Source organism: Medicago sativa, chromosome 1 (genome assembly GCF_051527215.1).
Source record: "Medicago sativa cultivar Bolivia chromosome 1, Bolivia_mono, whole genome shotgun sequence".
Classification (NCBI taxonomy): Eukaryota; Viridiplantae; Streptophyta; class Magnoliopsida; order Fabales; family Fabaceae; genus Medicago; species Medicago sativa.
In genome coordinates, this window is record NC_140749.1 from 79,455,908 (window position 1) to 79,479,760 (window position 23,853).

At 33.5% G+C, this 23,853-nt stretch overlaps 2 protein-coding genes and 1 long non-coding RNA gene across 4 annotated transcripts; all 3 read left to right on the forward strand.

The window, feature by feature from the left end:
• The first annotated feature begins 731 nt into the window (after nt 1–731).
• Nucleotides 732–3,044, forward strand: LOC146957873 (uncharacterized). 2 transcript variants are annotated; one of them, XR_015024479.1, is made up of 5 exons: nt 732–1,216; nt 1,353–1,471; nt 2,020–2,305; nt 2,411–2,598; nt 2,754–3,044. It is a non-coding gene; the product is annotated as an uncharacterized LOC146957873 (long non-coding RNA). The 2 variants fall into 2 exon arrangements; XR_015024478.1 differs by having other exon boundaries at nt 2,020–2,598.
• Nucleotides 3,045–7,961: 4,917 nt separating this feature from the next.
• LOC146957874 (glucomannan 4-beta-mannosyltransferase 9-like) lies at nt 7,962–11,992 on the forward strand. The gene is made up of 9 exons (XM_085739547.1): nt 7,962–8,302; nt 8,933–9,031; nt 9,144–9,396; nt 9,578–9,688; nt 9,801–9,937; nt 10,771–10,884; nt 10,998–11,197; nt 11,279–11,473; nt 11,571–11,992. Exons 1-9 carry the CDS (start codon nt 7,982–7,984, stop codon nt 11,731–11,733), a joined length of 1,593 nt encoding a protein of 530 aa, XP_085595673.1. The 5' UTR covers nt 7,962–7,981; the 3' UTR covers nt 11,734–11,992.
• Nucleotides 11,993–13,708: 1,716 nt separating this feature from the next.
• On the forward strand, nt 13,709–22,401 carry LOC146957875 (Vps51/Vps67 family (components of vesicular transport) protein). Its single transcript, XM_085739548.1, has 7 exons — nt 13,709–14,493; nt 15,118–16,611; nt 18,305–18,499; nt 19,300–19,580; nt 19,853–20,032; nt 20,913–21,087; nt 21,471–22,401. Exons 1-7 carry the CDS (start codon nt 13,810–13,812, stop codon nt 21,639–21,641), a joined length of 3,180 nt encoding a protein of 1,059 aa, XP_085595674.1. The 5' UTR covers nt 13,709–13,809; the 3' UTR covers nt 21,642–22,401.
• The last annotated feature ends 1,452 nt before the right edge of the window (nt 22,402–23,853 follow it).

The following is a 23,853-nucleotide window of genomic DNA, read 5'->3' on the forward strand; positions in this document are numbered from 1 at the left end:
TGCTGCAAAATAACATAAACATCATGAATAGAGTCAGGGTACACTTGAATAACGAGACATTGCTGCAAAATAACATAAACATCAAATATGAACATAGCCAATGTACAATTAATTATGAACACTTAAATATCATGAAATAATATCCAATATTACAAATTTATCTGCGTTTGACGAAATGATATTGTTAACATATGTCCAATTAGGCAAACCCTGTTAATTATGAACACAAATAATCATTTCATCATCAAACTAGGGGGTTATATACAAGGACCTGGTCAAAATTATGAACAATTAACCTAGCAATTTGTGAGTGATGATACTTAACAAAAATGCACAAACTGATTCTAGTGTGAACATTTAACCTAGCAATGTGTATGTGATGCTACTTAACAGGAAATGGGCAAACCGATTCTAGTCAAAATAAAGAACAATATATTATCGGTGAAACAATTAAACGAAGTATTATACTAGGAACAATGCACAAACTGATTCTAGTCGAAATACAATATAATCAATTATCGATGAACAAATAACCTAGCAATTTGTGTGTGATTCTACTTAACAAAAAATGCGCAAACTGATAGTCGAATACCAAATAATCTGTTATCAGTGAAACAATTAAACTAGAAGCATCTTTTATTATTAAAGCCAGACTTGATGTGCTGGCAGTGTTGCCCTAATCACTCCCATTTTTCCCTCTCAAATCACGTAATTAATGCTAATTTAACCTGCCAACCGCACATGTAATCTCAGCCGTTCCTTTCATGACCTTTCATGTACTTAGATAAACTTGGCTTTTACACTCCCCCATCCCTTATACTATTTGACGTGCAGCATTTACTGTTTGATACTTTCAATTCAAACCAAAAAAAAAAAAAAGCATTCTCTCAATCGCTTCTCCTAATTCAATTTTTTTGGTTTGCTGAAATCAGAATTGTTGCTCTTTCTCTCTCATTCTCCCTTCTCCTATCTCAGTATCTGATTATATTCTCTCCATTCTCTCAATCGCTGTTGTTCTCCTCTCTCAATTGTTGTTATTCTCTTCTTCATCTCCCTCACAGAACAACAATATATTGTTCCTCATCGTCTCCGGTTCCGGCCACCTGCCCGTAAACCACTGCAAGATTAAGAGTGAACGGATCCAAATCTCAAAATCATTTGTTTGTTTCAACCAATGAAAATACATTTAATTTGTTGAGTAATTCTATTTCTCCAGGTACTCAAACTATCTCCATCTGTTGTGTGCTATTTTTTTTTAATTTCAAAATAAAAAATGTGTTTGTTTCTATTTCATTTTTTTATCGTGAATTCTATACTATTTGATCGTGTGTTTCTGTTTCATTTGAATTAAGGTTAAATTACTTAAATGAATTCAATTTCTGGACCAAATTCACTGAAGAACAGTTTGTAGAGGAAACAAACAGCAACTGTCAGACAAGAACACATTCAAAGATTTTCTTCCTTTGGTCTGGTAATCCACATCTCTGTCTCTCTCTCTCTCTCTCTCTCTCTCTCTCTCTCTCTCTCTCTCTCTCTCTCATTCTCTCTAATATAAATTTTGATAAAGAAAATCAGAATGTATTTTGATGTTTATAATGATTTGTGTCACTAATACTTTCTATTTAGTGTTTTAACATAACGAAAATCAGCATGTATTTTAATGTTTATAGACTATAGTTTATCTATTTTTTCTTCTGACATGTTTTCTACATGGATTCATATTGATATAAATATGTACTTATTGCATTAGATGATGAATGATGCAGATCTATTTTGTTCTTGCATTCAATATGTGGCTTTAAGGTTCCCTCATTCCATTTTAATTTGAATTTTTATGCAGATCAACAACTTTTATAATCTATGGTTTTGATATCTTGCTTTTTAAAATGACATCTCTGACTTTGATAATTTTCTGTTGTCTATTAATTTCATGAAGTGTGTGTTTGCTGATAGATAAAAATTAATCTGTAAAACAATGTAAGGGGACAAAAGCTAATCCTACGTATAACTCTTTAATAGGGTGTCAATTTTCCATCCAAGAGTAATTTCAGAGGGAAAAAATGGCAGCCTCATGTATTGAAAATGCATTCTGGTAAGTTGTTTAAGAGATGGAATGAGATGTGGAAGCATATGTTGAGGCCAATCTCCTAAGCTACAGTTACACAAAGCCATGACACAATATATTCATCATGAGGTCAAAAAAGAAAATGAGGTGACTGGAGATAGCTGTTGTGCTGTAACATCTTTGCTAAATATAGATTTCCTATCCTGTTCAAGATCTCGATAGCTGCTCGGATGTAATATGGTTAGTGATTAAGTTTGATTGTAGTATGTTTTTCTTTGCTTACCCTAGAAGAGTGTTTCGGCTTTGGTTTTTTAAGGTGTGTTATGGCTGCAATTTTCGTTGCAGCTTTGGATCTGTCTTGAGGTGTGTTAAGGTTGTTATTCTATAAACCAAACAAGGTTTTCTGTCAAAACCTTGCTCTTCTTCTTTTCTTCAAAGGTTATAGATCTTAATAATGAATAATAAGTAATCCAAATGCTTCGGAGCTGTAGCTGGTCATCGCAGTTGGGTATTCTCTGTTTGAAAACATCAAGGTATGATGCTTATCACTTATATTATCTGTTTGATTTGCTTTGATGTGATCAAAGGCAATTAACATATATGCATTTGGTCTCCCCGTTTTGAATTCGATAATATGTACTTAGTTGATAAAAACCACTAATAACAATATTCTTCACTATCTTTTCAGGAAGATATATAATTGTTGATGCAGCAGGATACTTATAAGTGAATTTGAACATCGAAATGTACTCAAAAATGGAAGTTGCGTTGAGCTTGAAAAACTAAGAGACTAATACAAATCTCTTTGTTAATTGTGGTGATTTTGATTTTCCCTTTTCACATGTTCAGTGTCGATGAATATTCAAGATTACTATGAAGTGTCTATGTATAAAATTACGGTGAAACTGTCTACATTTCATATAGAATTTGATATCTCAAATGTAAGCGAGCATTTTATATACGTGTATGATTTTGTTAATGGTATTGATTCTGGTGTATACATTGAATTGGATGTGAGAAGTTGTTGTATAGCATTCACAAAATGATTTTGATATGATGCAATTTTATGCTCATTGCAGAGAATTGTTTGATCTTTGGATGAGAATGTCTCATGATATTTTTGAAGCTGTTATCATATGTTTTGCTTTTAAACACGCCTTATGTCATTCATGTCTCAACAGAGAAATAAAATACATGATATTATGACATAATTTTCTATTAGGCATGTATATGGACTGCATCAGAATTGTAGACCATTTAAAGCACATGGTTGCTGCCATGTTGACACCATATTTTGAGGTAACTTGAGGGCTTATGACGTTAAATTTTCTAGAAGTTGCCCTTTTCAATTGGGACTCATCAAGCTATATAGGCATATAGTTCGATTAAGCCAAGAACAACAACCTGTTAAAAAAAAGCCAAGAACAACAATGAACACATAAAGGTGCATTGCTTCATTGCAATCACTCCTTTTGGTTCTGAACTTAACAAGATTGCTTCAAGTTGTGTTCCAATGCTTATAGTTAATACAACTTTTATTTATCTTTTATGTAAAAATGGATCAGCTTTCATTTCAAACAAGCATTTTCCTTTTTGTATTCATTATAATAATTAGCATTTGTCACACTGATTGTACCAAAATTGAATCATAATAAGATGGACGAAAAAAGTGAAAAGTATCTTCAAGAAATGGGGTTTCAATTCAAGAAAATTCACACTGATATTAAATTTATATGTTGTAATTCAAATTCATTCGAAGAAGCCAAGATTTCTTCAAGGAAATACTTTTTAGTGAATTATTTCGAGCTAGCATTTGAAACAGAAGTATTTATATGACTTAAAATTATGAGTAATGATATTTGGACAATCATTTGATGACAACTTTTGTTGACGACCATATTTGTCTCTCTTTTCACTGGTCAAAACTAATATAGAGAGGGGTAAAGGAAGAGAGTGGATAAGTACATCACGTGAGTATGATAAAAAAGTTATCCAAAAATTGTCATAAAATGGTTGTAGAGATATCATTTCTCTAAAATTATACAGGACGGAGGATTAAAATCACTTGCAGATAACGACGATAAACTACTATATTTATGTACGTCACAATGTCATATTAATTTGTTTAAATATTTATGTCAAAAACAAACTAAAGGAATGACAAGTTGTTTAATCAATTACGTCATTCTTAAATGTGTAAAATTTCCATTGTGAGGGGGAATTTTGTGGTAAACTTATTGTGTTCCATATCATATATTTTATTAATTTGGATGTCATATAATATAGTTTAGAGAAATACTAACGACATTCTCTTCTGAACACTCTGTTAATAACAAATTAAATATCAATCGTTATAAAATACTAGAGTGTTCGACTCTATCAGACCCGTGCGATAGCACGGGTCAAGAGTCTAGTTATACTAGGAACAAACAACTAGGTTAAAGTTATGAACAATTAACCTAGAAATTCGTGTTTGATGATCCTTAACAAAAAAAGCGCAAAGTGATTCAAGATGAAATTAATACATGTAATAATCTAAGTTGAAATTATTATCGGTGAAACAATTACACTAGGAACAAACAACTAGGTTAAAATTACGAAGAATCAACCTAGGGATTCGTGAATCATGATCCTGAACACATAGCGCAGATGATTCTACTTGAAATAGAAAACAAGAAAAGCACAAATTGATTCTAGTTTGAGAAGATGAACTCACGATGAGAGAATGAGAGTGAAACTGCGCGAGTTGAGATTTCTCGAATCCAGCGAAGGGAATCTCGGTGGGAAATGAGCTTGGCATGTACTCCCTCCGTTTCTTTTTATAAGCAAATTTTGCTTTTTAGGTTCATTCAATTAATGATGTATGTGGTCCATAATATAGACCACATACATCATTAATTGAATGAACCTAAAAAGCAAAATTTGCTTATAAAAAGAAACGGAGGGAGTATGAATGAATGATGATGATGATTTGGGTGGGAAATGAGCTTTTGAAGTCTACGAATCTGTTTATATATAGAATTCTGCTCTTTACCCAACACAAATTGCTCGCTCCCAACTGAAAAGACTAAAATACCCTTGCGCATGTTAAGTCCCACCGTTTGCCTTATATCACGCTAGTTATAGCTTAAGTTTGTGTAAACCTAGGAGAATGTGCTACTCATGGATGTGCCTCCACAAGCTTCATGGGTAATAAAAAAAGTCTTTGGTGCAACAAAGACTATTTCAAGTGTTAATGGCATTATTTTTCAACAAGTTAATTTCTCTATTAAGAGAATGTATAATGCTTTAAGATGTGACTTTGCAAAGGTTGGGTGGTGGAAAATGATATGTAATAATCCAGCCCCTCCAAAATGTTTGTTTGGTACTTGGTTGATTGATCATGCTAGATTGCCAACTTGCGATAGGATGCTTAAAGTAGGTATCCAATGTGATCAGGTTTGCATTTTGTGTACAAAGGAGAATGAAACTCATTCTCACCTTTTTTTTCTTGTGAATATGCTGATGTTGTGTGGAAATGTGTTACGAGATGGATGAATATGACTGTCAATACTAGCAACTGGCAATCTATTTTGCAATGTGTCCGGCCTCATTGTAACATTAACAATGGTATGCATCAAACTCATAGATTGATGTTGAGTGTGACCCTGTATATGATCTGGAAGGAGAGGAATGCTAGAAGATTTCAGAATTGTTACCGACCTGTTCAACAACTCCTTAATCAAATCAAAATGGATGCTTACATTAGAGGATTGCAATTCAAGAAGGTGCAAACTCTGATGATTTGGGTGCGAGGCTAATGGTTCTTTTTGTTTGTTTGAGCTTAGCTCTTGTTTCTTGGTTTAGTTGTTTCATGATTCCATGTAGTTGGTAATAACTGTTTTGGTTAATGAAAGTTATCTCTATTTACCAAGAAAAAAAAAAGTGCACCAGGGGACATAAAGAGTGTTCCGGGGACACTCGTTAACAAGACTCATGATCATTTACTTTTTTGGGTTGTTGTTGTTTTTATTGTTGTTTGAATTTGATGAAGGATGATGAAAAGTTTGATAATGATGATTTTTTTTTTTTGTTGATTGAATTTGATGAAGAAGATGAAGAGTTTTTTTTATTGTTGCAAGAAGATGAAGAGTTTGATGATGAATGTAAATAGGTTAACGATGAAGATGAAAAATTTAATTTTTATTTTGTTTAAGGTGCTTTTTTCTATTCTTTTTTTAATTTGATTTTAATATAAATTGTTTTTTAAAATAATTGATAAAGTACTATAAAAAGCAGCTGAAAAAAAATTAAATAAACAATAATTAAAAAATCCAAGTCGACTTACCATATCATCAATTATACACAGTCATATTTAAATCATCAACGTAGCACATCATCATTTCTGCACATTAATCTTTAAATTGTAAGAGAGAATCTACAACATTTTTTTTTTACAGTACTAAACCAAAACTTGTTCAAATGACAAATGTAAACAACATTTAATCCAATTTTTTAAATCGTGTTTTTAAACCATAACTCATACACCCCACGTGGAAACATTCCATTTCCGGAAACAAGTTGAAATAGTATTAGTTTTGTTTCCTGTTTTGAGGTGGATGCCAATATTTGTTTTGTTTTAAAACATGAAATAGTATAGTTTTTGTAGTTTCTAATTTTTTTATTGGCAATAACTAACTATGTCATTATTTATCGCATATGAATTGATGTATTTTTTTTATAAAAAACATTGACGATAATTTTGCAACCATTGATCAAATTAAAATGTCTAGATTTATCACTGGAATTCTGGCTTCTTTGATTGTCGCAAGAAATTATTTTTAATATTTTAAGCAACTTTTTTAAAGTTATTCTAGAAACACAAACCAAGAACGAATAAATAAATTAAAAACTTACGATTAAAAAGGTGACTATCATAAAGGATTTGATAAGCACCTAGATATCATTCACGATTGGTTCAATTAATAACCTTTGGAAAGAATTCTTTACCTCACACAAGTATAAAAACTTGTCAAATTACTCCCGATGACTAACCTTTCTCTTGGCCTTATCGAAAAAAAACTATTATCATCAAACGTTGTTACATAAACTCCTATTTACAAGTATACATGTTGAAAGGTAACCCTACATTACTATAAGATAAATTTCAACAATTTTACTTCACTTATAAAATAGACTTCTAATTAAATACAAGTATCACTTGAGATAATCTGTCTTAATTAGATACAAGCAGTGAACTTCCAACTCTCCTAGCTTTACTTCTAGTAATCACACCCTCTTGTTGGCAATTAAGTGAAACCCATTACACTTGTACAAAGTACATCAATAAATCATGATGTCATCATTTAAAACCAACTTTATTAATGTCATGTCGACCAACAGACAGATTTGGTTTATCTCTTTAAATAACTAAAATGGTACCCTTTATGGCCTAAACTATTTCTTTAAACAAAATCTCAAACATAGATGATATGAAAAATAATGTCTCTTATCATATACTCCACAAAATGGATTCAAGAACCAACAGGATACAAGAAGAAAGACTAAACGTACAGAGAATTCATGAAAAGCATTGCAATATACGTTTGCTAGATCCATTTGGCATCACAATAATTGGTTGTATCTAAATCTGGCACATGGAACATAACTTGAACTGGCTACTTCGAGTGTGTATGCATTTTCAGCACAGTGCTATGTGTCCACTCACACTACCTTTTATCCATATTGCCTTGAAGTAACTCCTAAGACACACTCAATGAATTACCAAAAGTGGAAAAAAACTACACAACAATTCGTGTTCTTTTCGCAAAGACAACAAACAAAGCTACCACCAAAACCAACTGCATGTTACACATTCTCTTATATATATCTAAGTGTACTTTGTCTTTTCAAAGGAAACCAAGAAAGCTTACTGAGATGGATAAGCTTTCATCAACAACTAGATTTGAAAGTGTGCATTATGGTATTGTTAACCAAATGAATTTCATTTGGCAACAAGCTAGGGTACCACTTATAGTTCCAGTGTTGAAATTGTTGGTAGTTTTGTGTTTGACTATGTCAGTTATGCTTTTTGTAGAAAGAGTTTATATGGGTGTAGTCATTGTCTTTCTTAAGTTGTTTGGTCTTAAACCAGAGAAACATTACAAATGGGAGGCACTTAAGGATGATGATATTGAGCTTGGAAACTCTGCTTTCCCTATGGTTTTGGTGCAAATCCCAATGTATAATGAAAAGGAGGTATATATTATAAATAAGAGTTATGCTATTTAGCACGACAGATTTTCACACACGACACGCACGAGCAGTTACGTGGCTCCATCTTGTTTGTTTACATTAAAATAATTTCAAAAAACAGAAGTAGGTTGTTGGCACAATATACGTCGTGGCTATTTGACGACAATGATTGTCATGCCATTAAGTGTTTTCCTATATCTTTTTGAAATAGAGATAATTTTTTTGTTTAAATATCTCTCTCTTTTTTTTCCTGCAAATATACCATTTTTGCTTTTTATTCCTTGAATTTTTGTTTTTGTTTTTAGTCATGTACCTATACTATTTTTTGCTTTAATTTGAACAATGTTGCTTTATTTTAGTTCTGCAAAATTTAATCATATTAAAGTTGATCTTTGTAATGCGTAGAATATTTATTTGATCTAGTAGGTTATTACATGAATAAATTTTAAGATGAACAAATTCTGTCATGACTAAAACGAAACATCGAGAATCAAAAGCAAAAAATGGTATATTTGCTACGATTAAAAATAAAATTATTTTACAAAGACTAAAAGTAAAAAGTGATATATCTCCATGAACTAATTTTTTATCAATAGTTAAAAAGTTTTTTGGCCACTGTTCCATTGCTTGCAGGTGTATCAATTATCAATTGGAGCTGCATGTGGGTTATCATGGCCATCTGATAGAATTATTATTCAAGTTCTTGATGACTCAACAGATCCAATCATTAAGGTTTTGAAATCATTCCATGTTGATAAAGTTAACTAACAATTTTCTACATTATCTTGCATGGTTAAAAAAAAATGTTACTAATCAAATGTTTTTGTTTATTTAAACACAATAGAATATGGTGGAGATAGAATGTGAGAGATGGAGAAGGAAAGGCATAAACATAAAGTATGAGATAAGGGAAAATAGAAATGGTTACAAAGCTGGTGCTCTTAAAGAAGGAATGAAGCATAGCTATGTCAAACTTTGTGACTATGTTGCCATCTTTGATGCTGATTTTCAACCTGAATCTAACTTTCTTTACCGCACCATCCCATTCCTTGATCAAAATCCACAAGTTGGACTAGTTCAAGCTCGATGGCAATTCGGTAAATTTTTAGACCTTCATGAAACTCCTAATTAATTGAGATTAATGTTATGCATTGACTGTGTAACATTTTTTACACATAAACTTAATCAGATATGGTGAGATTTGATGAGATCCAATGGTAAAAAAAAGTTACACTAACATTAGATGGATGCAAATTAACTCCTTCTTAATGCTTGCAGTTAATGCTGATGAATGCTTAATGACAAGAATGCAAGAGATGTCATTGGACTATCATTTCCTTGTGGAACAGGAAGTTGGTTCCATAACTCATGCTTTCTTTGGTTTCAATGGTAAATATCATTAAATTCCCTAATACGGCTTGGAATATCTAGTAATTTTATTAGAACAATAATCAGCCATGTGATATTAGATGATGATGGTGATATGGTTCATGCATTGCAGGTACAGCTGGTGTTTGGAGAATTTCAGCACTAAATGAAGCTGGTGGATGGAAGGACCGCACAACAGTGGAAGATATGGACTTAGCAGTACGAGCTAGTCTCAAAGGCTGGAAATTTGTGTACCTTAGTGACCTCAAGGTATTTTCAATCATAATTAATGCCTTTAACATTCTTTTTAACCATGAACCTAATAACTAGAGAGTAATTCTTAGTAGGTCACATGACCACATGGTCACAACCAACCAATAACTGACACTTCATCACATTTAAAGAGAGGAGAGAGATGAAATGAAAAGTGTGAAAGAAGAAGAAAAACATAAGAGAGAGTGACCAAATCCAATTTCTTGGACCTGGGACCACCCAAGAATATCTCATAACTAGATAATGTGGATAGTTAATATATAGTTGATACGCAACTAAATCATATAGGTCGTAGCAACCAATTAAGTTTGGGTCTAGCGAAAGTCTCTCATAATATGAATCAAAGTTGATATCATAATTGAGGGATGTGTCTACATTTACTGTCTCATATATCTCGAACATGATTAATTTTAATAGAGGAGAGTATGTGGGAAGCTAAAAAAAAATCACATGGATCATAAATGTTTCTTATTTTAATAATATCTTAAGTAATTTTAATATGTGTATGTTTGGTATCACGATGGGTATGTCAAAATCACGACTATTCATAATGATTTTGTAGAAACTACAAAGCGTAGCTTTTAGAAAATCATTGTGGATCGTCGTGACTGACATATCTACCATGATACCAAACATAGGCTATTGTGTTTTTGTTTTATGAAAATACAAATTTATCAAGTAATAAAAATTAACAAAAATAATTATCAAAACAATAAACACCATTTACTAATTAAAATAAAATAACTAGTTAGGCCTATATATATAGTTAAAGGATGGATTTTTTTTTTTTACTTTACTTACAATATGATCTATTATTTAAATAAATTTAGGTAAAAAGTGAATTGCCAAGTACATTCAAAGCCTACCGTTATCAGCAACACAGGTGGTCATGTGGCCCAGCAAATCTCTTCAGGAAAATGGCAATGGAAATCATAAGAAACAAGGTATCAAAACCCTTGCAATTTTCTCTATATTTATTTTAACCAATCAAATCATCATAATTATTGTACATTTTCTCTGCTTGGTAACACTTTTTTTTACCATATATATGATGCAGAAAGTGACCATGTGGAAGAAGTTTTATGTGATATATAGTTTTTTCTTTGTCCGGAAGATCATAGCTCATGTGGTCACATTTACATTCTACTGTGTCATTTTGCCTGCAACTGTTTTAGTTCCAGAAGTAGAAGTTCCCAAGTGGGGTGCTGTCTATATACCTTGTATTATTACACTCCTTAATGCTGTTGGAACTCCAAGGTAAGAATTTTGATAATGTTGCCAAAATTTAATTTGTAAACCAGTTTTCCCTATAATCAAGTTCATGTACTTTTTTTGTAGGTCATTCCACTTAGTAATATTGTGGATACTTTTTGAAAATGTTATGTCAATGCATAGGACCAAGGCAACACTTATAGGTTTGTTTGAGGCTGGTAGGGTAAATGAATGGGTAGTTACTGAGAAATTGGGTGATGCTCTTAAAATAAAATCAGGAGGTAAAGCAGCTAGAAAGCCTCGTATCACGATCGATGGAAGGTAAAGTTTATTAATTACCCTTTCAAGGAGGATAGTATGTTGCTGTTGCTGGATTCGAGTATTCCTTGTACTTACTTGTTTGTTGATGTTGAAACAGGATTCATTTCCTAGAACTTGGTGTGGGAGCCTACCTCTTTTTGTGTGGATGCTATGATCTTGCCTTTGGGAAGAATCAGTGCTATATATATCTTTTCCTGCAATCTATTGCCTTCTTTGTTGTGGGGGTTGGCTATGTTGGCATCTATGTTCCCAGATCTTAAGAGGAACAACTCACTCTTGCATATGGATCGCAGTGTGTGACTGTTGTAAACTCTGGGATATCGAGTTCTGTTCCTATTGATAAAAATAGAATCGTATCATACACATGTGATTTGACGTCCCAGTCACTATACAAAAGAACTAAGATTAGTTTCTTATATTGCAGCTGGCATTACTTTACACCAATTATTTTGTAATACTTAATTATTTTGTCAATGAAATAGACAAGAAATATAAGAGAAACGTGGAAAGTTTATTTTATTTTTTTACATCAAAAAAATCACAATCTTATGATTCATATAACAACGAAATACAGGAAGATTCATATAAGCCTCTACGATTTGGCCACCAAAGTAAATGACCAGATTTGGCCACCAAAGTAACTCAACGATTTGGCCACCAAAGTAAATGACCATCAAGATAGATGTAGCATAATTAAACAGGGAATTAATCACTTTAGTCCTTAAATGGGAAAGAAGTAGTCACTTTAGTCATGAATGTAGAGAAATTGCAAAACAGTCTCTGAAGTAGACTTTGTTAGTCAATTTCAGGGACTAAAGTGACTAACGAAGTCTACATTCAGGGACTAAATTGACTAACGGAGTCCGCATTCAGGGACTAAATTGACCAACAGAGTATACATTCAGGGACTATTTTGCAATTTATCTACATTCAGGGACTAAAGTGACAACTCATTTCCTATTCAAGGACTAAAGTGACTAATCTCCCATTAAACAATCTTCTGATTCCAAGCCTTCGAAGTTCGAACCTGGTGTTCAAATTAAAATCACAAACACATTGCTAAGAGGCAAATGCCTATCCTATGTTTCTAGTCCAAAATGGTAGTAAATCAACGTTAATGAATATAAATATTTATGCAAGTCCATAGGGTAGCTGAATTGAGGCCCCTACTCAACCAGAAATGTTGTTGTGACACCAACCAGCCAACATTCACAAGGAACATTCAAGAAAAAACTAACCTGTATATTTTGCTGTTTCCCCTTATATGAAATTTCCTTTGCAATTTACATTCTTTCACTAATATAAAGGACTACTAAGCGAATTGGACATACCTCTCAAAATAATTTTTTTCATTTAGATATTAAAATTGGAGTCAATACATACTCAAATAAACACACACAGAAAATGACAATATGGTGATTCAAGTTCTAATCAGTGTTCCACATAAAATATCCTCATAGCCAATACACTAGATTTAATTATCAAGCGAAATCTTAAAATCAAAAGGAGATGCTATATGTCACGACAAAACACCGCACGAATGGATCACGAAAAAAAAATGAACATTGAAAATCTCCCACTACTAACCATACATGAGGCGGTTACCAATGAAAATAAAAGTGTTAGTTTTGAAGCGTGTCATGCACTTGTGAAAAGTCCTTGAATTAATTTTCACTATAAAAGCATTTTCTTAAATTAAATCCAAACTATCTTTTTTATTAGTCCATCTTTCATCATGAACAAATTTTCCATAACAACAAACTATGGACGCAAGTCTCAGGCACACTTATATAAAAGTAAAATATTAAACAACTTTTTCAATCATTTTTATAATAATTAAAATTTAAAAGATTAAAATGTAAAGTCAATGAATGTGCCTAAATAACATCAAAAAAAAAAAATGCGCCTAAATCTTAAAAAAAATATGTCTAATTAATTTATATTTGGTCTTGTAACCCGGTAAGAATAACCTCTTTTTTCATATAAAATAAAATCAACAACAATAGTACATTGCTCCCATCACTCACAAGTAAGTCAACATGTGAACAACATTCTAATGTCTAAAATATAATTGCATACAAATTAAATTGAATAATTTTTAATTGTTTAAATAATTTGCAGATCCACTCATACATATTAAAAATAATAATAATAAAAAAGGAAAAATACAACATATTGCATAGTAAACTTGTATGAATGAAGTAAATAAAGTCGTGGGAAGAAACTTGATGATTGATAATAATCCTCTGTTTTCCTCTTCCTCTACAATTCAATGTCGAACTAATAATAAATAAATTATTATAAACCCCAACCACCGTTCACCGTCACCAACCACCATGAGAGTCCCATCCTCTCCGGCTGCGGGAACACCCCACGCCGACGACCACCGCATTTCCACTTCCGGCTACCGCGATGCAGAGTCTCTATTCCGCACCAAACCCATCGCCGAGATTCGAAACACCGAATCCTCAACCCGTAAACAGATCGACGACAAAAAAGAAGAGCTCCGTCAACTCGTCGGTAACCGTTACCGTGACCTCATCGACTCCGCCGACTCCATCGTCAACATGAAATCCTCATGCACCGCAATCTCCGCTAACATCACCGCCGTTCACGATCGCATTCGTTCTCTTTCCCAGTCCGAATCTCAATCCCGAACCAAACTCCATTCCCAATCCCGAGCCTGGACTTACGGCATCGCGTGCCGTGTCAAGTATCTTGTTGATACTCCGGAGAATATTTGGGGATGTCTTGATGAAGGTATGTTTCTAGAAGCTGCTTCGCGTTATTCTCGTGCTAAGCACGTGCATCAGCGTCTGTTTTTGGATTCTGATGAGGGTAAGGTTAAGATCTTGGCGAGTTTTCCTCTTCTTCAGCATCAGTGGCAGATTGTCGAGAGTTTTAGAGCTCAGATCTCGCAGCGGAGTCGGGATCGTTTGCTTGATCGTGGACTTCGTATTGATGCTTATGCTGATGCTCTTGCTGCTGTAGCTGTTATCGATGAATTTCAGCCGGAGAAGGTAATGTTGTTTGTTTGTTTACCAGTCTGGATTGGGAATTTGGTTTGGGGATGGGTAGTTAAAGTGTGTTTAGTTACTTTCATTATGTGGATTTATGTGATTTGAGCAACGTTGTTAAATAGTAGTAGCTATAGCAGCGCTGTAGGGTAGCAGTCAAATGGTGGTGTATCGTCCCCATTGTTACAGTCTAGTAGTGGTCTGGCTGTGGGACATTTTATGTGGAATCTGGGATCCGGGTCTCCACACTTCCCTGTCCCCGTCTGTGTTTATTTAAGTATGTGTTGGCCACTGAGCCAGCAGCAAAAAAAAAAATAGTGCTGTATCATGACGGAATTTGAGCAAACAACTGTTTTTGCAATCACAATTGACAACACTGGATTTGAGATGTGGTTAGTTAGTTGGTTAGTTAGGTGTATATATTTTAGTTTGATGAGTGTACTTTGATTTGTTCATGAAAAACAGGTCGATGTGAGTTGTTTTGGGTTTGGATTGAGAATTTTAGTTGTAGATGGTGTGTCATTTGCAAGTTTTTATAGTTTTTAGATTTGTGTGATTTTCGATGTGGGCAGTTGGTTAATTCTTCTTCGATTGGTGGGTATAAACTGATTAATTGATGAAAAACAGGTGTTGGACTTGTTTCTGGAATCGAGGAAGTCGTGGATATCGCAAGTTTTGGGTAATGCTGGTGCCGGTGACGATTCTTCTTTTGTGGTTTCTGTCTTGTGTGATGTGTTAGGAATCATTCAGGTCACTCTGGGTCAGGTGGGTGAGTCATTTTTACAAGTGTTGAATGATATGCCCCTTTTCTACAAAGTCATTCTTGGATCTCCTCCAGCTTCACAATTGTTTGGCGGGATTCCCAATCCTGAAGAGGAAGTTAAGCTTTGGAAGTCTTTTAGAGATAAGCTGGAATCGGTTATGGTAATGCTTGACAAACGTTACATTGCTGATACTTGTTTTGCTTGGTTGAAGGAATGTGTAAATAAGATAAGTGGAAGAAATTTAATTGATGCCATTGGCAGTGGCCAGGAGCTTGCTTCTGCGGAGAAATCAATAAGGGAGACAATGGAAAGTAAACAAGTTCTACAGGGGAGTCTAGAATGGCTGAAGAGTGTTTTCGGATCTGAGATTGAGTTGCCTTGGAGTAGGATTCGGGAACTCGTTTTGGAAGATGATTCTGATCTTTGGGATGAGATATTTGAGGGTGCTTTTCTTGGTAGGATGAAAGCAATCATTGACTTGAGATTTAGGGAGTTAACCAGCACGGTTGATGTGGTGAACACAATTTCTGCAGTAGTTGGCTCTTTCACCAAACAGAATGATGTTCAGATGTACTTGACCAGACCTTATACAGCAGGCGGTGTTTGGTTTCTAGAATCCAATGCCAAAAAAACTGGAGTTGCTTCTGGGTTCAAAGTCCACCCTGAAGAAAGTGAATTTCAGTCTTGTCTTAATGCCTATTTTGGTCCTGAAGTAAGTCGAATCAGGGATGCAGTTGACGTTTCTTGTCAGAGCATCCTTGAGGATCTGTTAAGTTTCTTAGAATCTCCGAAGGCCTCCCCAAGACTGAGGGATCTAGCACCATATCTGCAAAGTAAATGTTATGAAAGTCTGTCTTCTATATTGATTGCATTGCAAAAAGAACTTGATAGTTTATATGTCTCGATGGAAAGTGGTGACAAAGAGGTACCAACAGTTGTTGCTGTTGAAAAATCTCTTTTCATTGGAAGGTTATTGTTTGCATTCCAAAACCATTCTAAACATATACCCTTGATACTTGGTTCTCCCAGATTTTGGGCCAGTGGGAATGCATCTACAGTTGGGAAATTACCATCTCTAGTGAAACATTCTCGTTTTGGATCTGATTCTGCTATCTGTGATAGTCCAGGAAGACAAACAAACCTCAACTCTAAAAGGCAAAATTCTTCTGCCACAGCAGCGTTGTTTGGAGCAAGAGAAGATGCAAGCCATGAATTGGAAGAATTGAATAAGACTATAGGTGATCTATGTATTAGAGCCTACAACTTATGGATACTATGGATGTCAGATGAGCTTGCTGCTATTGTCTCTCAGGATCTTAAACAAGATGATGCCTTAACTTTGAGCACGCCTGGGAGGGTAAGTGACATTTTTTCGTCTTCCCCCTGTTGTTTATTCATTTTCCGTGAATTTTGATGGTTTAAGATTGTTTTTTTCTTATGGTTATATCTTATTATTAGTTTTCCTCCGATCAGCCTTTAATTTTTGTAGAACGATTATCTTCTACAAGAGCTTGTTTGTTGCTTTTACATCTTATTTAATAAAATAGAAATTCCTAAGGCGAGAAGAAAAAACAATGGAAAAAGCATGAACAAGTGGGAAATTGAAGATTAATATTAAAACATAAAACAGTAGTCGGAAAGGCCTTTTAAAAGATATTCTGGTCAAACAAAACTTGTCCGTTATTCCCATTTGACCAATTATATCACACAGGATACCATATAATCATATTCTGATCTGATAAAAACTCTACTGAAACATACATGTGAACAACTAAGAAATACATGATTTATATTATGTGAAGCTTGGAGCTGATATTATGGAGGAAGCACTGAAGTACTATACCATAATTCATAAATAAATATTACTATTTCGTTAATTAAATTTTCCTAATGTCTTGCCAATGAAATCATCTGTTAGCAGACTGATCCATTTCAACATTCATTTTCTCAGCCTATGAAAACTGATCAAACCAAATTTCTGTTACCGTCACCATCTTTGAGAATTATGACAAGGAATTGAGCAAACCTCATATCCAATTATTTCAGAGCTCTATTGTAAATATTGTTTTGAATCAGTTGAGAATAATTGGATTTTTTATGTGGCTTTGTCTTTGATCAGTTTCCTTTAAGATCCATATTCTTGAAAACAAAGTTTATTGTTTTCCGCAATCATTACCTCAATAGTAGTATTGTACTAGAAATATGCTAACGAGCATGTGATGATAAGGTTTTTTCACCTTAACTTCAATGAATCAGTGGCATTCAGCTTGACTAATTTCCGTCCTTTAAAACTTCCATTGCTCTCAAACCATGCAGTGATACATGCACACAAGTGGAGAACCTTCCTTAAGTTAAGTGGTGTTACTTGGTAGAAAGAGCCACCACTGAAATACCAAGAAGATATTGATATATATATCCCTTAATTGAATTTATTCTAGCAGTTAGCAATTTACCGAGGTTAGTCATGTTAAGACCAAAACAATTGAAATGAATTGAAAATTTGTTAAGGAAGTACATGCTCGCTTTGATATTCTGCGTTCCAATACAAAGAATTTTATGGGTTTTGAATCTTTAACTTTCATCATGTGTTTACTTTGGAAGAGATATTAAATTATAAGATGATATTAAAAACATTGCTTTCAATCGATTTATTAGGAATTCGGTTTTTGTCAGAGCTCAATAGTGCCAGTCAGTGCTTCTAGCAAACATACTTTGAGATTAGTCTTGGCTGTTATAAAGCTTTAGTGATGCCAGCTTAGTTAGCATTACACTTATCATCGTCAACATCATCTTTTCTTTCTCTATATGGAACCTTATACCTTCTGAAAACTCGTGGGCTTTCAATATAGAACTAAATATTTTGCTTACCTTTTTGTAGGGATGGTAGGTACCATCAAAGCATAATAATGTTATTATCATTGCTAATCATTGATAATACGTCTACCACTGCTACTATTCTTTTATTGAGGACTCTTTCTTGGTGATACAAACAACCAAGATCTTATAGCCTTTTAATCTAGAAGTTGCTCATGCTTTTGTTTACTGAACAGGGATGGGAGGATATCGCCGTCAAGCAAGATCAGTCTGATGAGAACCAATCGGAGATGAAAATATCTCTTCCGTCTATGCCTTCTCTATATATAATCTCATTTCTATTTAGAGCGTGTGAAGAAGTTCATCGAGTTGGAGGTCATGTACTTGACAAGAAGATTTTGCATAAACTTGCATCAAGGTTATTGGAAAAGGTAGGTTTTCTGATTTGTTAATCCATTTGATCTTAGTCCACTAGTGTGGCTGTTTTTTTTTTACTCCCAGCCTTTCCTTTAGGTACAATTATTTTTCTATAAATGAATTTTCGTTGAAAAAAAAAGAGTAAATGATGGAGGGGATTATATATCCACAAATTAATAGAATGCAAAAAACAATAAAAAAAATATGAGAAGTGAACTAAGAATGCAGTGCTGCAAATGCTGCATGATCTCTACAATATTCCTCTTGTTACTCTACTGTAGTTTTTTTTTACCTTCTGGGGGTTTTAAAGTCACTTTTGTCCCATTAAATTGATATGATATTTGAGTGTCTTTCTAATTTGAATCCCCAAGTTAAGAATACACAGAAGTTAGTCTGTGATATGTGGTATTTTCTTTGTCAGCTTACTTAAAATGGAGATAATTTGTAATCTTTGATCAATTTCTGATAGAAAATTTAGTTGGTATTCTTAAATTGACACATCCACTGTCAAATTTTATAGCTACTATGCAATTATGACATGTGACACTAAGATTTCAGAGAAATGAATCATAATGTCCCCAAGACCATACTGTTCCCACTTTTAAAGACCACTTTTAAGTAATTTATTGAAACACTAGAATGAATTATGAGTAAGTGGCTAAAGAGAATTGAAAAATAAAATGATACAGTTTCAGTGAGGCCCTTTATGCACCAGATGATGGATTATCAAGTAAATTTGAACATACAATGAGGCCCTCTATGTGCTTGACTTATTGTACATTTGTATATACAATGACTGTATTTTATCATACAGGTAGTTGGAATCTTTGAGGCCTTTCTTTCCACTGAAGTGGGTGGTGCTCATCAAGTGACAGAAAAAGGAGTCTTGCAGCTTTTGTTAGATGTCAAATTTGTCATTGATGTTCTCTCTGGTGGTGATTCAAATTTGGTTGGGGAATTATCTAGTAACCCAAAGGCAAAGTCTTCTCTTAGAAGAAAGCAGGGCCAAAGTTTGACAATCTCAGCCATTAGAGAACGGTCTAATCAGTTGTTAAACCGGCTTTCTCAGAGACTGGATCCTATAGACTGGCTTACGTAAGTTTCTCATTATTCTGTTCAAGCTTTTTCTTTCTTTCGATTCAACAGTACATCGGAAGGACCATCAGAGCACAGTTCATGGTGGCTTATGGAATAATAACTAAATTAGGGAAAATATAGGAAAAAGACTGATTGTAGACTGTAGTGTGTGTTTCTTGTGCAAGGATAAATTAGTAATGGGCAATAGTTTTTCTTTTAGTGATTGTTTGCTGTCATCTCAAGTTTTCTCCTTATAATCTGACAATGATTTCTTATCTACATGTGTAAAGGTATGAACCATATCTCTGGGAGAATGAGAGGCAATCGTATCTACGACATGCTGTTCTTTTTGGTTTCTTTGTGCAACTTAATCGAATGTACACAGATACTGTACAGAAACTGCCTACTAATTCAGAATCTAATACTCTGAGGTGTTCTACAGTTCCCCGGTTTAAATACCTCCCCATCAGGTCAGTTTGATATTGTAATTTATCTATTCTTTGTCCATCTTTTTACAGTGCACAGCTTTTTGCCAGTCTCTCTTACCATCATTCTGTATATATTTTTTAATTTAAATTCAATTATTTATTCCGTTGACTGAGGCTTTCTATATATTTTTTTTATTTCCTTCTTTTTATCATTACATGTGATATAGGGTCCGTTTGTTATAAATTTTAAAAAAAATAGAAAATTGCTTGTATTATTTTTATGAAAACGTATCCAAAAAAAAAAAAATAGTAAAAGTTATTTCAAACTCATTTGTTATAAATTAAAAGTGTAATTTTGACATTCATTAATTTAGATATGCATTGTTATAAACTTAACATTATAAAAACCACATACTTTTTCAAAAAGATATCTCTCAAAAATGATTTTTCATTTTAAGCATTTTTTGATATTTTATTATCCCTAAAAGTTGTACCAAAAGGATGAAATACTAAAAATGACTTTCTATGAGAAGCTATTCGAACTAATTTCTCATTTGAAGCTTTCTTTACAAATTCTTAGTTAAAAAAATTATAGCAAAAATATGATATGCTATAAAAATCATTTTTAAAAAAAAGCTATAACAGACCCCTTAGCTTCCCATAGATAGGGTAAATATACAGCTCAACTGTAATCCCTCTTAATCCTCATAATACTAGAGGTTCCTTTTTCTCTACAGCATGTGTTAGACTTTATATTGTATCATTCCTAATTTAACAAGACAAGAAATTCATCAGTTTCAAGTTATTCAATGACTTTTACGGCAGATCTGCTAACAAACCTTTTAATATACCAAAGCTAGTAATTGACAACCTAAAATTTCTTCTTATTTACAAACTTACATCTTAATCGTGGTAAATCCAGTGCTCCAGCATTGTCCTCTAGAGGGCCAAAGAAGACATTCACCCCATCTTCAAATGAAATCTCTTCAAGAAGTTCATGGAATTCAATTACAAATGGAGATCTTTCTCAAAAGATAAATCTGGATGACAGCTCAAGTCTTGGGGTGGCAGCACCATTTTTGAAGTCTTTCATGCAAGTAAGTTTTTATCATATTCTGGTATTATTTTTTGCCTCATTGCATTCTAATGCTGGACACTATTCTTTGAATAACAAATCACAAGATGTTGATATTCTGCAACTCCATGATTTCCTAATCATCACACTCATGGCACCACAATAAACTGTATCTATTTGTGCAGCCATACTAACATGAACATTTTTTTCTTGTCACACGTTAACCTTATATTTTGTATACATGGTGGAGCAACTGTTTTACTAAATTTCAATCTGTTAACCAAAAAAACAAATGGGCTATGAATTGCTCAAAACATGAAGAATGCCTCAACTATTTTATTTGGACTGTACTGTTGCAGTATTCAACATAGTTTTGTCAAGACTTCATACAAATTTTTTTTCTAGGTTGGAAGCAGGTTTGGGGAGAGTACTTTTAAACTGGGATCAATGCTAACTGATGGGCAAGTTGGTATTTTTAAGGATAGATCTGCAGCGGCTATGTCCACATTTGGAGATATTCTACCTGCTCAGGCAGCTGGTCTCCTCTCATCTTTTACTGCTCCCAGATCAGATTGATGATGACCCAATGATTGAAAAGCACCCCCAGTTGCTGTTTTGCAAAGTCGTCTTATCAGAAAGTGTGGCGTGTTGTAACAAATTCTCCACACTCTGTTCCTCATATACGGCGCTACTGTAATTAAAGAAACATTAGAATCATATTTGAAGCCCCGGATATTCAAAATATGCAAAGCAAATGGATACATATGAACTGGTGATGAGGATTCTTAATGTTGACTGTCGTGGTAAATCTCAGGTTCACGTTATTTGGCTTGAAAACAGGTGAAATAAATGACCGTGGTGAAATAAATGACCAAACTGTAGCACGAGGAAATTTAAGTACAGATTGAAGAGCAAAAGTAGTGTTTATGGTAAGCTATATATTCCCATTGTCATTTGGAACAAGGAAGCTGAAATGGGGTCATGTCATTGTCAGAGTTGAGAGCAGCTATAATTTTGTGGCTATTGTTGAGTTATTCTTCTAAGTTTTGGTCTCTGTCTATAGTTGATAAAATTATCCAGTGTTAGATTTTATATTTGTTTGAACGAAGGTTCTGATTACAATGTAACTTTGTACTGTAAGCTATTCATTCAATGGACTGAGTTCATATAGATTTTTTTTTTTACAAAATTGAATTCATCATAGATAATTCCCTTGAATATCTCTGTTTTCTGGTATTATCATTTCTGAAAATGTGTAAACAGACTCTGATTATTGAGTTGACAAGACTGAATTCATATAGATTATAATATAAGTTGCGATTAATGAAGTTCAAAATATTTGAATTGCGTATTAGTTGAATTTGTGTCAAAATAATATAATTAGTCTTTCAAATTGTAGTCCATGTGAACATGAGTATTATGCTATCAGCTATGACAACAAAATTCATTGTCAATAAGAGGACAGAGAGGAAAAAAAAACGATTACACTAATATTTATTTATGTTTATTAAGCTAATCCAATTTGAATTTTATATGTAATGTTTTTTTGTTTAGATTGCGTGTTATTTGTACAAAATTTTCACATCATTTAAAAGTAACTAATTTTTGTTGAGAACATACAAGATGGATTCTCCATTACAAATTGAGTTTTTTTTTATACACCGGAGTCAATAATTGAAACGCTAACCCCTTACTTAAATGATCCAAATCTCTTATTACTTGGGTCATTCATTGACCATTGTTAATTACTGTAATGAATTTTACTTGCACATATGGGTAAACTACTTGTACAAGTTTCTTAGCCACAACTACTTGTGGGATTTTCGGGTGTTTAGAGTTCGTTTACTGCGTATTAACTTTTTGTCTTAAATATGTAAATTGTCCCTGCAAATTCGAGTGTTTTTGGTTTTCGTCCCTGTATTTTTTTTGTTTTAAAACAACCCCTATAAGTTATAAACGTTTTGGTTTTGATCCCTGTTGTCATCATCTGTTACAAAAACCTCTGTGGCAAACGGAGGATGACGTGGCAACGTGTGACGTGGCAAACGACGCTGATGTGTTGTTCCATATGCTGAGTCACAAAGTTAGAGGGACCAAAATCAAAAAACAAAATTCACAGAGGGACCAAACCCAAAAATTCATAGAAAACTTCATTTTCCTCCTTCTTTTCCTCTCCTTCATCAAACTTCATAGTAAACCCAGGAAAACTCTGAAACTCGTCAACAAACATTAACATCATCATCGACGTCACTACACAAAAAAATCATCAAAAATTCTATGAGAAACCTATTTAGCTTATTTGAAAGTAAAACCCATCTAGCTTATTTAAGAGTAAAATCGGAATTTTTTTTAGCACTTATGTGATAGTTGGAAAGTATCCATGTGATTATCTATGAATATGTTACTTATTAGCAGTAATATTTCAATGACTAAAATGATCCACATAATATGTGATTCATGCTAGAATTTATCTACCACGTCACTTAATGTAAACTTTGTGCTGATTTTTATAATCTATGTAACTTTAATTTGTCCAATAAATGTGTGGTTGTTGCATGGAAATATGTTTTTATGCCTGATGAGAAAGAGGAAAGGAAGGAAGAAGATGAAGTTTTCTATGAATTTTTGGGTTTGGTCCCTCTGCGAAATTTGTTTTTTGATTTTGGTTCCTCTAACTTTGTGACTCAGCATATGGAACAACACATCGTCGTCGTTTGCCACGTCACATGTCGCCACGTCATCCTCCGTTTGCCACATAAACGTTTTTGTAACAGATGATGACGGCAGA

Coding starts and splice junctions, on each gene's coding strand:
- LOC146957874 (XM_085739547.1), top strand. CDS start 7,982: ATGGATAAGCTTTCATCAACAACTAGATTTGAAAGTGTGCATTATGGT. Junction 8,303..8,932: donor CAATGTATAATGAAAAGGAG/GTATATATTATA, acceptor CATTGCTTGCAG/GTGTATCAATTATCAATTGG. Junction 11,198..11,278: donor AATGCTGTTGGAACTCCAAG/GTAAGAATTTTG, acceptor CTTTTTTTGTAG/GTCATTCCACTTAGTAATAT.
- LOC146957875 (XM_085739548.1), top strand. CDS start 13,810: ATGAGAGTCCCATCCTCTCCGGCTGCGGGAACACCCCACGCCGACGAC. Junction 20,033..20,912: donor TTTAAATACCTCCCCATCAG/GTCAGTTTGATA, acceptor TGGTAAATCCAG/TGCTCCAGCATTGTCCTCTA. Junction 21,088..21,470: donor TTTTGAAGTCTTTCATGCAA/GTAAGTTTTTAT, acceptor TTTTTTTTCTAG/GTTGGAAGCAGGTTTGGGGA.